Consider the following 14,491-nt stretch of genomic DNA (forward strand, 5'->3'; position numbering starts at 1 on the left):
GAGAGAGAGAGAGAGAGAGAGGGAAGGAATATGAATCACCCAGCAGAATTGCTTAGAGTGGGAAACCATCTGCGGCAGACCCGTGTGGTATCATTGACAACGGACCAGTCAATATCCTGCTGTGACTCACTTTTAAGGACAGAATCACCTGAACCCATGCTGAACCTGATGCTGCAATTGTTTCAGGTTTATTGAAAGTCTCTGGAGCATCTACTGGGCATTGTTGGGAGTGATATAAATAGAAAGGAATGTAAGCTTTTTTAATATGCAATAACAGCAGCAAGAATATTACTGGCCCAAAAATGGAAGCAAGAAGAATTACCGACGATTGAAGAATGGAGGATGAAGTTAATGGACTATGCAGAACTAGATAAATTAACAGGAAGGATTCGAAACCGGCGGGACCAGAAATTCACGGAATACTGGAGTAAATTATTTGAAAAGTATTTGTGAAGACCAGACGACGTTTGTAGGTTTGCAAGAAGTTTTGTGAGGAGTATTATTGGAAGTATTGCAAAAATGTATAAGAGGAAGGATGATTTGTTAAAAGATTTAAAGGCAATATAAAGTTAAGAAATGCATAAGAAGTGGTTAAAACGGTGGATCATCAGAGGTGCTGATGGAAGTCTAAAAAGATTGTATATGTGATAAGTTTTGTGGTTTACTTTATAATTTATATGTTAAAATTAATTAAAAAATTATATATATATAGGACGCGGGTGGCGCTGTGGGTAAAACCTCAGCGCCTAGGGCTTGCCGATCGCATGGTCGGCGGTTCAAATCCCCGCAGCGGGGTGAGCTCCCGTCTTTCGGTCCCAGCTCTTGCCCACCTAGCAGTTCGAAAGCACCCCTAAGTGCAAGTAGATAAATAGGTACCGCTTTATAGCAGGAAGGTAAACAGCGTTTCCGTGTGCTGTGCTGGTGCTGGCTCGCCAGAGCAGCTTTGTCACGCTGACCACGTGACCCAGAAGTGTCTCCGGACAGCGCTGGCCCCCGGCCTCTTAAGTGAGATGGGCGCACAACCCTAGAGTCGGACACAACTGGCCCATACGGGCAGGGGTACCTTTACCTTTATATATATATATATATATATATAAAAGAAAGTCTTTGGAGCATCAGTGAATTATAGCTTGTGGAATCCATTTCAGGTAGTGCAATCCAAAGATATGGATAGGATGCTTATGGTGGTGAAGTTCAGCAATGTGCCCTCTAGATCCCTGTCCATCATGGCTATAAAAACTAGGAGGAGGGGATTGATTGGATGGGTCCAGGCAGTGCTCAGTTCCTCACTACAGGAGAGAGTTCTGCCCACTGCTTTGAAACAAGCAGTGGTGTCCGTCCCCCCCCTCCTAAAGGGATCCAGAGGTTTGGGAAAACGTCAGTCCGTTCTCTCTTCTATCCTTGGCAAGGTGGTGGCCAGCCAGCTGCATCTCTTTCTGGAGGAAGGTGATTATCTGGATCCATTCCAGTTTGGTTTCAGACCCATTTCTGGTTTCAAAACAGCCTTGGTCAGCCTGATTGATGACCTTTCAAGATTAAGGGGAATTGCAACCCTGTTGGTTCTTCTTGCTGTCTCAGTGGCTTCTGACACTGTTGACCATAGTGTTCTTCTGGAGCAATTCAAAGGTGGGGGCACTCTACAACAGTGCTTCTACTCCTACCTGCCAAAGGTGGGGGCACTCTACAACAGTGCTTCTACTCCTACCTGCAGGGTCACTACTAGAAAATACTACTAGGATATTGCTGCTTGGCTCCATGATTTTGGGGCTGTGGGGTCCTGCAAGAGTCCATTCTGTCTCCTTTGCTATTTAACATCTATATGAGAGTGTTGGGAGCTCTCATCTGGGGATTTGGAGGGTGATGTCATCAGTATGCTGATGATACTCAGTACTATCCATTCCATCAGACTCAGGAGAGACCATGAAGATGTTGGACAGGTGTCTGGATGCACTGAATGGGGGCCAGTAAATTTGATAAGGTGCAAGTGCTGTGGGTGGGTGGTTCACATGTCTGTGAATTCAGTATACATCCTGTTCTGAGAGGGATTGCACTTCCTTGAAGGACCAGGTTTGTAGTTGGACAGTTCTCCTGGATTCCAATTTGTCACTGGAGTTCCAGGTAGCTTCTGTGGCTAGGAATGCTTGTGCCCAGCTAAGCCTGGTTCACCGGCTATAGCCATTCCTGGCCTGGGAGAGTCTGGCCTCAGTTGTCCACACTGTAGTGGCCTCCTGCTTGGACTGCTTGGATGGGGGTCTCCACCCCCATCATTCAGCCCAGGCACTGAGGTCCAGCACTGAGGGCCTTCTGGCGGTTCCCTCGCTGCGAGAAGGGAGGTTACAGGGAACCAGGCAGAGGGCCTTCTCGGTAGTGGCGCCCGCCCTGTGGAACACCCTCCCACCAGATGTCAAGGCAATAAACAACTATTTTACTTTTAAAAGACAAATGAAGGCGGCCCTGTTTAGGGAAGTTTTTAATGTCTGGTGCTGGATTGTTTTTAATATTCAGTTGGAAGCCACCCAGAGTGACTGGGGAAACCCAGCCAGATGGGCAGGGTATAAATTATTATTATTATTATTATTATTATTATTATTATTATTATTATTATTATTGCTACTGTTGTGTACTCTATGTGGGTCTGCCCTTCTTGTTGTCACTGCCATGGGCCACCTGGCTGTTGCTGATCCATGACAGGGCCTTTTCAGTGGAATGCCTTCCCTAGCCTGACTCAATCATTATTACCTTTCAGGAAGAATTTGAAAATATTCCTGTTTACCCAGGCATTCGGTGACTGAAGAATACTGTTCCTGGCAACCTTGAGATTATTGGAAGGAAGCATGTCTTTATTATTCAGCATGAACTCTGCTACCTTTTAAGTGCCGCAACAGCACATCCAGTTGGCCCAGCCTCTTTTGCCTTGGGAAGTCATGCTCAGGAGACAATTCCTGTTGTTTGTTTGGCCAATAGCACTGTCTGATTAGGGCCAATGAGGTGAGAATAGTCACCAGGTGTTATCTCATTGCTGTGCTGAGGCATCTGATGAAGACCTGCATTTTTAAAATGAGCTTAAAAAATATATTTGTAAATGTTTGTATCTCTCACTCTCTCATGCCAGGCATAAAGCAGCTGCCTGGGTGCTGGCAGCTGTTTATCTTCCTGTTTAAGGGCCCCTGTTTAAGCAAGTGCCTCAGGGTTGTAAAAGGAAATTACAGGCTAGGAGCAAAAGGTCACACTGACCATACAAATTACAGAATACAATCAAGCTGCAAAAACACAATTAAGAGTTGGTAAATAGTAAGTTTTATTGTTTAACAGAAGACTCGAGTCATATTTTCATTAGGTTAAAAAGGGCAAGAGCTAATGGGAACAGCAGCTGGCTGGGAAAACCGAAGAGGCTTCTCTCTGAAGTTGCTTCTGGAAACTACTGTTTTTATTAAATTCCTTCTCTTTGAAAAGGCCTTTCCTAAAAATCTATCTATGTTATGTATGAAATATATTGGCTTAAATGTAATTATGCAAAGGATTTAGAAAGTAAGAAATGTTAGATTCTTATGTTAGATTCTTATTTCAAAGATGGTGTGTGAGAAGGTGAACCCAAGATCTCTTTAAGATAAAAATTAAAGACCATGCACCATCTGCTTTAGCCATCTGTTCTGGAGTGAATAGGGCAATAGGGCAATAGGGCAAAGATAATCTGTTAATTAAGGTGCCTGGTCGAGGTAAATGTAAGATATATGCCTACTTGTTTGCCATTTATAGATAGAAGGAAATATAGCTCTTTGTCTCCTATAAAAGGTAATAGGAAATGGGTGTATCTTTTATGATTGGTTCTAGCAAACAGCCAATAGGAATTTCAACCAGGCTGATTGGACAGAGGCAGCCAAAGGAGGAGCAAGGGGGCTGGGCTGAGGAAATATAAGTGCTGGCCATCAGGGCTGGAAGGGCAGAGCTTTGGTAACCATATACCACTGTGTCTCTCATTTATTTGTCTGACAAATAAATGATTATTTTAATTTCTCTATTGCTGCGTTGAATATTTCATTCCAGCTAAGCGTTAACCACAAGCAGGGTGCTACAGTGCCACAGACAATAGCCCACAAATCACAGTTCCTTCCTTATTTCAAGTGACAGCTGGGGAAGAAGCAACAAAGCAGCTGCCACACTCCAGGATCTTCAACTCTGGCTGCTAAGGAGACAAGAGCTACTTGGAGGGCAAGGGTAAGTTTTCTTAAGCAGCTGGAGCAGCAACAGCAGGCAGAATCTGCAGTAGGTCAGAGCGATGGCTGGGACGGTGGACACAGCAGTTTACAGTGGGTTTGGCCCATCCTGTATGTATGTGTTGTCTTCATTCAAATGACAGCCTACACAATCTCTCTGTTTAATTCAGCTCTTCCTGATCTGGGGATAATGCAGTGAGGGGGGGGGAATCCAGCACATGGGTGGGCCCTGGTGATATCATTAAGCATGATGCTTTATTCATTAACCACATTTGCTGAGAGCATGAAAACTGTTCCTTTTGGAAGGAAGCACTGTCCAGACCCATAAGTGATCATTCAAAATTTTATTTGCAGAACTTTCTTCAAAACCATAACAAAAGCATCAAAGATACATCCCAAATATCCAAGCAATGTCTTGTGCAATTCAGCACAGGCTCAGCATCATATAAGTAACTTTAACTTATAATCAGAGCTGACAAACATAGCTCTCTCTTCCACTCTGGCTCTATTGAAGGGGTCAGCAAACTTTTTCAGCAGGGGGCCAGCCCACTGTCTCTCAGACCTTGTGGGGGGCGGGACTATTTTTTTTGGGGGGGTGGTCTTTTTATAGCCAGACAGCACAGAAGTTCTTCTAAGGAAAGTGGTGTTGGCATGTCCCACTGGGCACTGAGAGAGTCCAACTCTCCAAGCACTTTCTCTTCCCCTCTCTGTTGTGCTCTGTCTCCTGCACCTGTTCACAAATAAATGCTGAGTAAAACCCAAACATCGCTTGAGAACTGGAACTTGGAACCAACTGGTGCAAAGTACCGTATTTTTCGCTCTATAGGACGCACTTTTTCCCCTTCAAAAATGAAGGGGAAGTGTGTGTGCGTCCTATGGAGCGAAGACGCCATAGCCCCGCAACCCTCTCCCGGCTGGAGAGGTGACGCGCGGCTATGGCAGGAGCCTCTACAGCCCCGCATCACCTCTCCAGCCGGGAGAGCACTCGCGGGGCTAAAGCAGCCCCCCGCGACCCTCTCTCGGCTGGAGAGGTGACGCGCGGCTGGAGAGGTGACGCGCGGCTTTAGAGGCTCCTGCCACAGGCGCGTGTCACCTCTCCAGCCGGGAGAGCGCGCGCGGGGCTATAGCAGCCCCCCGCGATCCTCTCCTGGCTGGAGAGGTGACGCGCGGCTATGGCAGGAGCCTCTCCACTGCGCCTTTCCGCTGCTCCCTGACCTGCTCTTTGGGGCTGGTGGTGGGCTTCCCCCCGCCAGCCCCAAAGAGCAGGTCGAAAGGAACCTGAAGCCTGGAGAGCGAGAGGGGTCAGTGCACACCGACCCCTCTCACTCTCCAGGCTTCCAAGGTAGCCGCCTGAACGCACCTTAAAGGGCACCTTGTTTTAGAGCGGGAAAACAAGAGGGGGAAAGTTCTCCCCCTCTCTGTGCAGCGCCTCCTGCCGCTTCACTGAAGGGGCGCTGGGCAGAGAGGGGGAGAATTTTTTTTCTTGTTCTCCCCCCTCTAAAACAAAGTGCGTCCTATTGTCCGGTGCGTCCTATGGTGCGAAAAATATGGTAAATATATACAATCTTATTTTATTTCCATCACACAAAGTGAAGCATGTGTTTCTTCAAAGTGTAGAATCTGTGTTGCTTTGAGGTGGGAGGAGTTCCTAAATGATTTGGGTTGCAATCCTAAGAAGAAAATCCTAGTGGACTCTGCAGGACTTCTCAATAAACTTGCGTAAGTTAACCACTACTTACCTGGTAAAAAAGTGAGTGTGAGCATGGACTGAACCTGTCTGGAGCCTTCTAGTGAAAGATATATCTAAGCAGAGCAGCTATAGCACCAGATACCAAATTTTGACTCAGGTGGTTGCAGAATATATACCATATGGGGTGTGGCTAATCATGATACAATCTGAGCAATGGCTTTGCATCATAATGTTAGGAAGTTCGGATTACTTTCACCAAAGAGAGAACAGATCTTGGAGTAAGCTGTGGGGCAAGTTTCCCTATAACAGCATCTCAGACCGCATTAAGGAATCAATGTTGAAGAGAATGCAGAAATGGTAACCCCAGTTAAACTTTCACATATGCATAAACATACTTCATCCAGGTGCTGGCAGGGGTGTGGGAACAGAGGCAGCTATAGGCACTTGTGGTGGAAAATTTTGGGGAGCAAGTGTTTAATGAGATAAGAAAAATTACTCAACAGCATATCACGAAGTCTCCAGAGGTTGCATGATCAAATCTGTATTTAAATGAGAATCAGGACTTGATGGATAAATCACAAATGGCATTTCTCTCAGTGGCAACACGTGTGGTTATAATCACGTTCTGGAAGGACTTAGATGGTGTGAACTTGAATACCTGGCAAGAGGAGCAAAGTACAAAGATACCTTTGCAGGAGAATGGCGGACCTTTATTTCATTTACAAATTCTCCAGAAAACCAAAGACCAGTTCCGAAAGTTTATGAAGAGCTCGTCGCCCACTCAATAAGAACACATTTTACAAATGCTTACTGTTACAAGTTGTGGTGTATGGGAATGCAAGTTTCCATAATGTATTTTTGGAACTACATTATATTTTTGGAAATACATGAAAATGAAGGTGAAAAGAAGATTGCTACTAACTGGCACTGTGCACAGAGAAACAATTGCCCTGGCATTTAAGAACTGCACTCCTTGTAGCCTGTTCAGGTCAGAGCTGGTGTTTACCTTTAAATCTCTACCTCACCGGAGTACTTCTAGGAATGTCTTCTCCCAACTAACTGTCCACATCCCGTGATAGTCTTGGGAGGTCTTCCTCCAGGTCTCTTCTCCAACGAAGGGAAGGTGGCTACAGTGGCGTAGGAAGGGGGGGTGCGGGTCGCCCTGGGTGTCATCGCTGACGGGGGTGGGGTGAGAAAACGGCGATGGGCTATGTGAGTCTGTGGCATTTTTAACTGTCAGGTTAATTAAGAGAAGCAATCAGCCCAAAATGAATGCCTAACAGCAACAAACTGTATTGCTGGAATCAATCAAGAGCAAAGGCATAGCTGACGGGGGGACACTGGGTGCCACACCACGGGGGGGGGCATCACTTACAGCGGGCACTGGCGGAGGAAGCGGACTGCCCCCGGCACCACTATTCCAGTAGGGTGCCATCGTGGCAGCCCCCCCGGACATGCGCTGTGCCCCCCCCCGCGCACCAGGCACCACACCCCCACAGGCGGCGTGTCACACACCCAGAGCACACGCCACACCCCTGTGGATGGTGTAGAATGTGTCCTTTTCTTTAAAATGCATCTCTGGGTTATTTGTGGGGCCTGCCTGGTGTTTTTGCCTGAGTAGTGTTATGTACTGAAGTTCTCACCCTGGGCCAGCAGGGGGATACTGTAGATAGTTTTCACTCAGGTCCACATTTGCAAATAAGGGATCGAAAGTGACGTTCCGTGATTGGCTAGTTACAGAAAATGGTTACTGTTGCATTGTAGTGGAGCTCTATATAAGCAGGCTGGCCGAACCCTTCAGTTCAGTTCTATTCTGGCCTATGAATAAACAAGAGCTGTTTGAAGAATTGCTGTGTCATCTGATATGTTCACCCACAACTTAACAAGTAGAATGTGTCCTTTTCTTTAAAATGCATCTCTGGGTTGTTTGTGGGGCCTGCCTGATGTTTTTACATGAGTAGAATGTGTCCTTTTCTTTAAAATGCTTCTCTCCTGCAACCCATCTGGTGCAAAACACCTTGCTCTGCTTTCCTTTGGACCCCATCAGTGAGACTGAGAGGGGAGTCTTGTTGTCTGGGCAGCCTAGGACCAGGGCCTTCTTACCCATAGAGGCTAGTGGCGTGGGGCGCCAGGGTGCCAAGTTCTGGAGGGCGCCAGGGAAGAGACGGAGGCTGGACGCGGCACCTCCCAGCATCAGCTTGCCGCCCTCACCCGCCTCCACCATGCGGTGCCGAAGCGGCACCGCGCCCGGAGCCTCCGTCTGCTGTGGCCACTGCAGCACGAAGCGGCCAGCTGAACCGGAAGGCGCCTCGTCCAGCCTCTGCCTCTTCCCCGCCGGAGGAGCCGCCCTCCAGCCGCTGCCCGCCTCCTCCAGCCCCGCCGGCAGCGCCGTCCTCTTTTAAAAACTCTGGGAAATGGGATGGGGGCTCGTCGGAGGGAGCTTTGCACCACGGCCCTGCCCAGGAGCTCCATCCACACTGCCCAGACTTGTGCCCCAGGGAGGTCACTTCAGTGCTGCTAGCGCAGGAGTTTGACTTCACCAGTGGTGAAGAAATTTGTGGTATCAAATTTCAGGGGACCCTATGTGATGCCAAAATTATGTAGGCTTAAGAAGGCTGATCGCCAAAGAATTGATGCTTTTGAATTCTGGTGCTGGAGGAGACTCTTGAGAGTCCCATGGACTGCAAGAAGATCAAACCGATCCATTCCGAAGGAAATCAGCCCTGAGTGCTCACTGGAAGGACAGATCCTGAAGCTGAGGCTCCAATACTTTGGCCACCTCATGAGAAGAGAAGACTCCCTGGAAAAGATCCTGATGTGGGGAAAGATGGAGGGCACAAGGAGAAGGGGACGACAGAGGACGAGATGGTTGGACAGTGTTCTTGAAGCTACCAGCATGAGTTGGGCCAAACTGCGGGAGGCAGTGGAGGACAGGAGTGCCTGGCATGCTCTGGTCCATGGGGTCACGAAGAGTCGGACACGACTAAATGACTAAACAACAACAACCCCCACCTTTCTCCTTTCATTCTACATCATAGTTGCAGTGCCCCTTGCAGAGACTCCAAGGCTCCACGCCCCCTGTGTGACAAAACGGGTCACGTGGCCCCAAACCTGCCTCTGCTTCACCCACAGAGGCACACTCCATTGTCTCTCAAGACTGTCGGATGCCAACAACACAAATTCAGGAACATGCTATTGCACGGCATTTGAGAAAGCGATCTTGGCAGCCAGGGACTGTATATGCCCTGTATATTAGGTACACCTGCTCAGGCATAATCCTTCGGGGAGAGGAGTAGGCTTTTATCAGGAAATCTTACATCTGAAAAGTTGGCACATACCTAACCAATTCCGCCTTGCTTCTAAGGAAAAGCCCTGCCTTCTTTGCAAGGTGTAAATGCTGTTAGTGAGCCAAATAGCTGGTACTTCATTGGGGCTATTTCAAGAAGCTCAGGGCGTGTGTAATAGGCAGGAAGATGCAAAGTAGGCAGTTATTGTTTTGAAGTGTCCTGCCCGCAGACTGTCTCGCCAGAGTGGTGCATGCTCTAGTTATCTCCCGCTTGGACTACTGCAATTAAAAGTTCAAATTTTTCTAATAATCCCAGAAGGCATAAGGAAATGGAAGCATTTGTGGCTGCTATATTTGGCTTATGCAACTAGTGCTTTCATATAGACCCGTGGTTCCCAACGTGGGGCACACACCCCACAGCGGAGCAATTTGCTTTGGGGGGGTGTGATTCGAGAATGAGTTATTAACAGCTAATGGCCTTTTAGGCTTCCTAAATTATATACGGGGGTGGGGTGGGAATCAGGATTTTAGAGATGCTTAGGTGGGGCACAGCCAAAGAATAAGAATAAGAATAAGAATAATTAATAATATATTTATACCCTGCTCATCCAGCTGGGTTTCCCCAGCCACTCTGTTCGGCTTCCAACAGAATATTATAGGCGAAGGGGATCGAGATATGGATACGCTCGTACCCTTTCCAATCTGCGCCCCATCCCGAGGGACGAGGGTAGGGTGAGCAAGGATTACTCACCTCCGTCACTGGTGCTGTGCAATGCCAGGTCTATAGGCAATAAAACCGCCACCCTGCGAGATTTCTTTATCTCGCAGGGGGTCGACCTGGCTTGTGTGACGGAGACCTGGGTGCGCGAAGGGGCAACAGTTACCTTACGAGAGATGGCGCCCCCGGGTTTCTCTGTCCTCCACCAGTCGCGGACTGTGGGCCGGGGGGGAGGGGTGGCATTATTAATCCAGGAAGATTGTCCTTTCAGGGCTCTACCATCGCCATCGATCCCCGGCATCGAATGTGTTGGCCTAGTGTGGGGCTCCGAGGAGAGCTTGGCTGTCTGGCTGGTGTACCGGCCACCTAGCGCACCAGCAGCCACCCTGTCAGGCCTGCTGGAGGCGGTGGCCGGCTGGGCCTTGGAGTTCCCTAACCTATTGGTATTGGGGGACTTCAACATCCATGCTGATGCCACTCCCTCCTCACAGGCTCTGGACCTGGTGTCTTCCATGGCGACACTAGGGCTCTCCCAGTTTGTTTCGGGCCCCACACATCAAGCAGGCCACACGCTGGATTTGATCTTTGGCGTCGGTATAGATGTGATCATGTCTCCTTCGACGAAGGTGCCATGGTCTGATCACTACGCTCTGAAAGCCAGGATTGACTTTCCACCCCCACCCTGCTTAGGTGGCGAGCCAATTTGGGCTCGCCCGCAGAGGCTGATGGACCCTGAGAGATTCCGCCAAGCCTTGCGGGACCTTGCTCCCCCTGGCGACTCATTGACTGAGCTTGTTGAGGGCTGGAATGCCCAGCTCCTGGCAGCCATCGATGAGATCGCACCTAAGCGCCCTCTGCGACCCCGCAGAAACCGGGCTCCCTGGTTTACCGAGGAGCTCCGGAAAATGAAGCGGGACCTCTGTTGGTATTAAAGGGTTAAGAAGCTCTAATCAAGACACTCTAATCACTGAGCAGCTGGAGGTAGTTAGGCTTCCAAGAATGTGAGTTTGTATAAATAGTCAACTCACTAGTGTGTTTGCCCCCTCTTCCCCCTTCCTTTTCTTTTGGGGGCGTATTTGCTGTAATGTGTGATTCTTCACCAGGGTTTTTTTGTTTGTGTAAATAAACCTTTTATTTGAGTTCCAAACCGCTTGCTCCAAGATTCCTTTATTGAAAAGATGCTGACTCTCCAGCCCTTCTTGAGCCGCTGTGCGAAAAGCTCTGCTGTAATGGGACATTGTTGCATCGGAAGCGCACTGGACATTTGATAAGCATTAAACTAATTAAAGTTTAATGGGACAGGTTATGGCTGTTTGTACGTCAAGAAGGAGATAAGGAGTGCAGTTCAGAGTGATTTATGCAAGGACTGGAGCAAAGACAGAAGCGGTTGCCGACAACGAAAGCCTTCAAAGCAGCTTGAGTCCTGCAACGTGCCTAGGAAAAGTTTTAAAGAGGCACTGTGCAGTTTGTACTCGCTGGAAGACGTCTTATTCCTCAAGGAGCCACCTCAGCAGCTGGGAGACGGTCTACAGGTGTGTGAGTATCGTTCCTAAGCCCCAGGGAGGATGGCAGAGTCCCAGGAAAGTTTTACTGTCCCCTTTACGCGACTCAATGGGAAAAATTGGCAAGATTGGAAGGCTAGAGTAAGGGTTTGGTTGCAAGCAAAAGAGTTGTGGAGTTGTACTGAAGCACCGCCTTTACAGGCATCTGCAGACGCGTCTGCAGAAGACAAAGCAGCAGCGGCAGTTTCTCAGAAACGCGACAGGTTATGGGCCCAAGGTCTACTAGTTTTGGCAGTGGGACCAGAGCAAATGCCTTATGTTTCTGAGTTAAAGAACACGCATGAGGTCTGGACGGTTCTGCAGCGGTTAAATTCCAGAAACACTGCGGGGGCCAAGATCCATGCTACAAGATGTTTGTTTGATTTACGTCTCCAACCGGGAGCGTGTGTGAAAGAACATATTGCCAAAATGGTGTCTGCCTTTAATCAACTAAGACAGCTGGGCATTCCTTTCTCTATGGAGCAGCAGTCATACATATTGTTGTCTTCTCTTGATAAAAGCTATGAGACTCTAGCTTTAACTTTGGAAGCTATGCCTTCAACTGAATTAACCCTTGAATACATTTCTTCTCGACTTGCTGATGAACAGGATAAAAGGCAAAGAGAAAGAGGTTTGTCTTCAAAGGGGAGTTATGCTGTGCCTAAGAGTGGGGATGCTGAGTTTGAGAACACAGTAAATGCTTTCGCAGCTAGACACTGTTTTCGCTGTGGTTCCTCTTCCCATTTAATCAGGAATTGTACACGTGAACCTGGTCAAGATAGCACCAAGGCCATTGCCCCTAATTACCAGACAAGGAGTTCCAGGGGACGTCGAAGAAGAGGAGGAGGTCGTGGCTACTCCCACAGCACACAGCACATGGCTTCAGCAATGGTGTTGATGCAAGGGCGTGGCCAAGGCAGCAATCTACGCTGGTTGATCGACAGTGGTGCATCTCATCACCTGGTGGCGCCATCTAGTGTCCGTTTGCAGAATTGCAGACATCTGCAAACCCTTAAAGTTGTGACAATGGCAGATTCAACTAAACGTTCCTTAGAGACTGTAGGCACAGTGTTTTTGAAGTGTTTGCAAACAGAAATTGATGCCTACGTGCTAAGGGAATGAAGGGGTGTATTTTGTCTGTGTCAGAACTTGATAGAAATGGGTTTAAAACTGTGTTTGAAAATGGGGTTTGCACTATTTCAAAGAATAACGTATCTCTTTTGCAGGTGGAATGCAGAAATGGGTTATATTATTTTGAGACAAGTCCAGATGAAGTTGAACAGGTTCATGCTGGTTGTGTGAACTCGCCTACCCATAATTCTTGTGTTCATTTATGGCATCGCCGTTTGGGACATATTAATTTTCAGTATGTTAAAAGACAACCTGAATTATCAGAAGGGTGCAAATTGAACAAATGTACTAAGTATTTGGATTGTACTGCATGCAAAAGGGCGAAGGTTCATAGATGCAGCTATCCCAGTTCAAATAGGAAATCTGACAAAGTATTCCAACTTCTGCATATGGACCTATGTGGCCCAATGCCTGTTGCTAGCATGGGAGGTTCGAGGTATGCACTGTGTCTCTCAGATGACAAAACAAAGGTTACATGGTTTTTTCCTCTCAAAACAAAAGCAGATACTGCAGAAACAGTTAAAAATTGGGTTCATGCAGTAGAACTTGAATTCGGTACTAGAGTACTTGCTTTTCAAACAGACAGAGGGTCAGAATTTACCGGGTCTGTGTTGCAGAATTTCTTTAAGAAAAAGGGAATTAAGCATCGTCTGTCTACACCTTATTCCCCCCAAGAAGGAGGCGTGGCCGAACGTAAAAACAGGGTTCTGCAAGAGTTGGCAAACTCTATGTTGTTTGATGCTAAACTTCCTCAAAGTTACTGGGCGGAAGCCTGGCAGACGGCTACTCATGTTCTGAACCGAGTATATAATTCGGTAATTGATACTACGCCATATTTTGCTTTATATGGGAAGAAGCCCAAAGTTAATTACTTTCGGGTGTTTGGATCTCAAGCCTATGTACTTATCCCAAAAGCGTTAAGGAAAAAGGGAGGTCCAAGGGCTAGGAAACTCATCTTTTGTGGGTACGAACCACATGCCAAATCTTGGAGGTTCGTGAACCCAGATGGGGATACTACAAGAGTGGTCCTCAGTAGGAGCGCTGAATTTTGTGAGCAATCCGGATGGACTCACTTACATGCTAACCCTGACATTTTGAGAGATGATTTAGGCATTTATGCTGAGAATGAAAGTCCAGAGGGTGATGAGCCAGAAGGGGATGGTGCAAATGGTTCAGATGCAGATTCTGACCAGGCACAAGGTTCTTCTCCTAAGGTAGAAAAGCCAGAATCTAAAAGTGTTCCAACATCGCCAGTCATTAGGCCTAGCAGACAGCAAAAGCAAAGCAGGTCGCCTGCAACACCAAGCCCAAGGGAGGTATCTAAACGGAGGTCTTTATCCCTAGAGGCGCGTCTAGACATAAAGTCTGAGACAGATTCTGACAGCCAACGGTCAGAGGGGGCACAAGAGGAGCAATTGCGCAGGTCAAAACGTGCCACAAAGGGCAAGCCGCCAGAGCGTTTTAAGGTGACAAGTGTATACGTAAATATGGCACAGTGTGAGCCAGATAGCTATGTAGAGGTACAACAGCTTCCAAGCTCAGAAGCCGCAAAGTGGCAGGAAGCAATGGAAAAAGAGATGGCTTCAATGAAGTCTCTCGGTGTGTTTACAAGTACAGAGCTTCCAGAAGGGCAACAAGCTGTAGGTTGTCGATGGGTATATCGTTTAAAGCCCACAACTACTGAGGAGTTGCAATATAAAGCCCGACTAGTTGCAAAAGGGTTTTCGCAGCGCAAAGGAGTTCACTATTCTCAAATCTATGCCCCTACTTCAAGATCGGAGTCATTAAGAATGCTTTTAGCCTCTTCAGCTAAGAAGGGAAATAAGCTGTTTCATTTTGATGTCAATGTGGCTTATTTAAATGCAGACTTACAGGAGGAAGTCTATATGACGCCACCACCAGGTTTTGAAG

The 14,491-nt window shown here is 47.6% G+C and overlaps 1 protein-coding gene across 2 annotated transcripts in view; it reads left to right on the top strand.

Annotated features, from left to right (window-relative positions):
- LOC308590580 (uncharacterized protein) overlaps positions 1–14,491 on the top strand; it is a gene marked incomplete at its 3' end in the record, with an annotated part of 68,419 nt that overhangs the window by 30,393 nt on the left and 23,535 nt on the right. Inside the window, exon 6 of one of the 2 annotated variants that reach the window (XR_014009797.1) lies at positions 2,747–3,019. Coding sequence is in view for 1 of the 2 variants with exons in the window: in XM_081200755.1 (XP_081056881.1) it covers positions 4,123–4,215 (93 nt within the window). Of the gene's footprint in view, positions 1–2,746; positions 3,020–4,122; positions 4,216–14,491 lie in introns of those variants that run through there. The other variant, XM_081200755.1, reaches the window with a different exon arrangement.

This window comes from Podarcis bocagei (assembly GCF_964188305.1).
Source record: "Podarcis bocagei genome assembly, chromosome: 7".
NCBI lineage: Eukaryota > Metazoa > Chordata > Lepidosauria > Squamata > Lacertidae > Podarcis > Podarcis bocagei.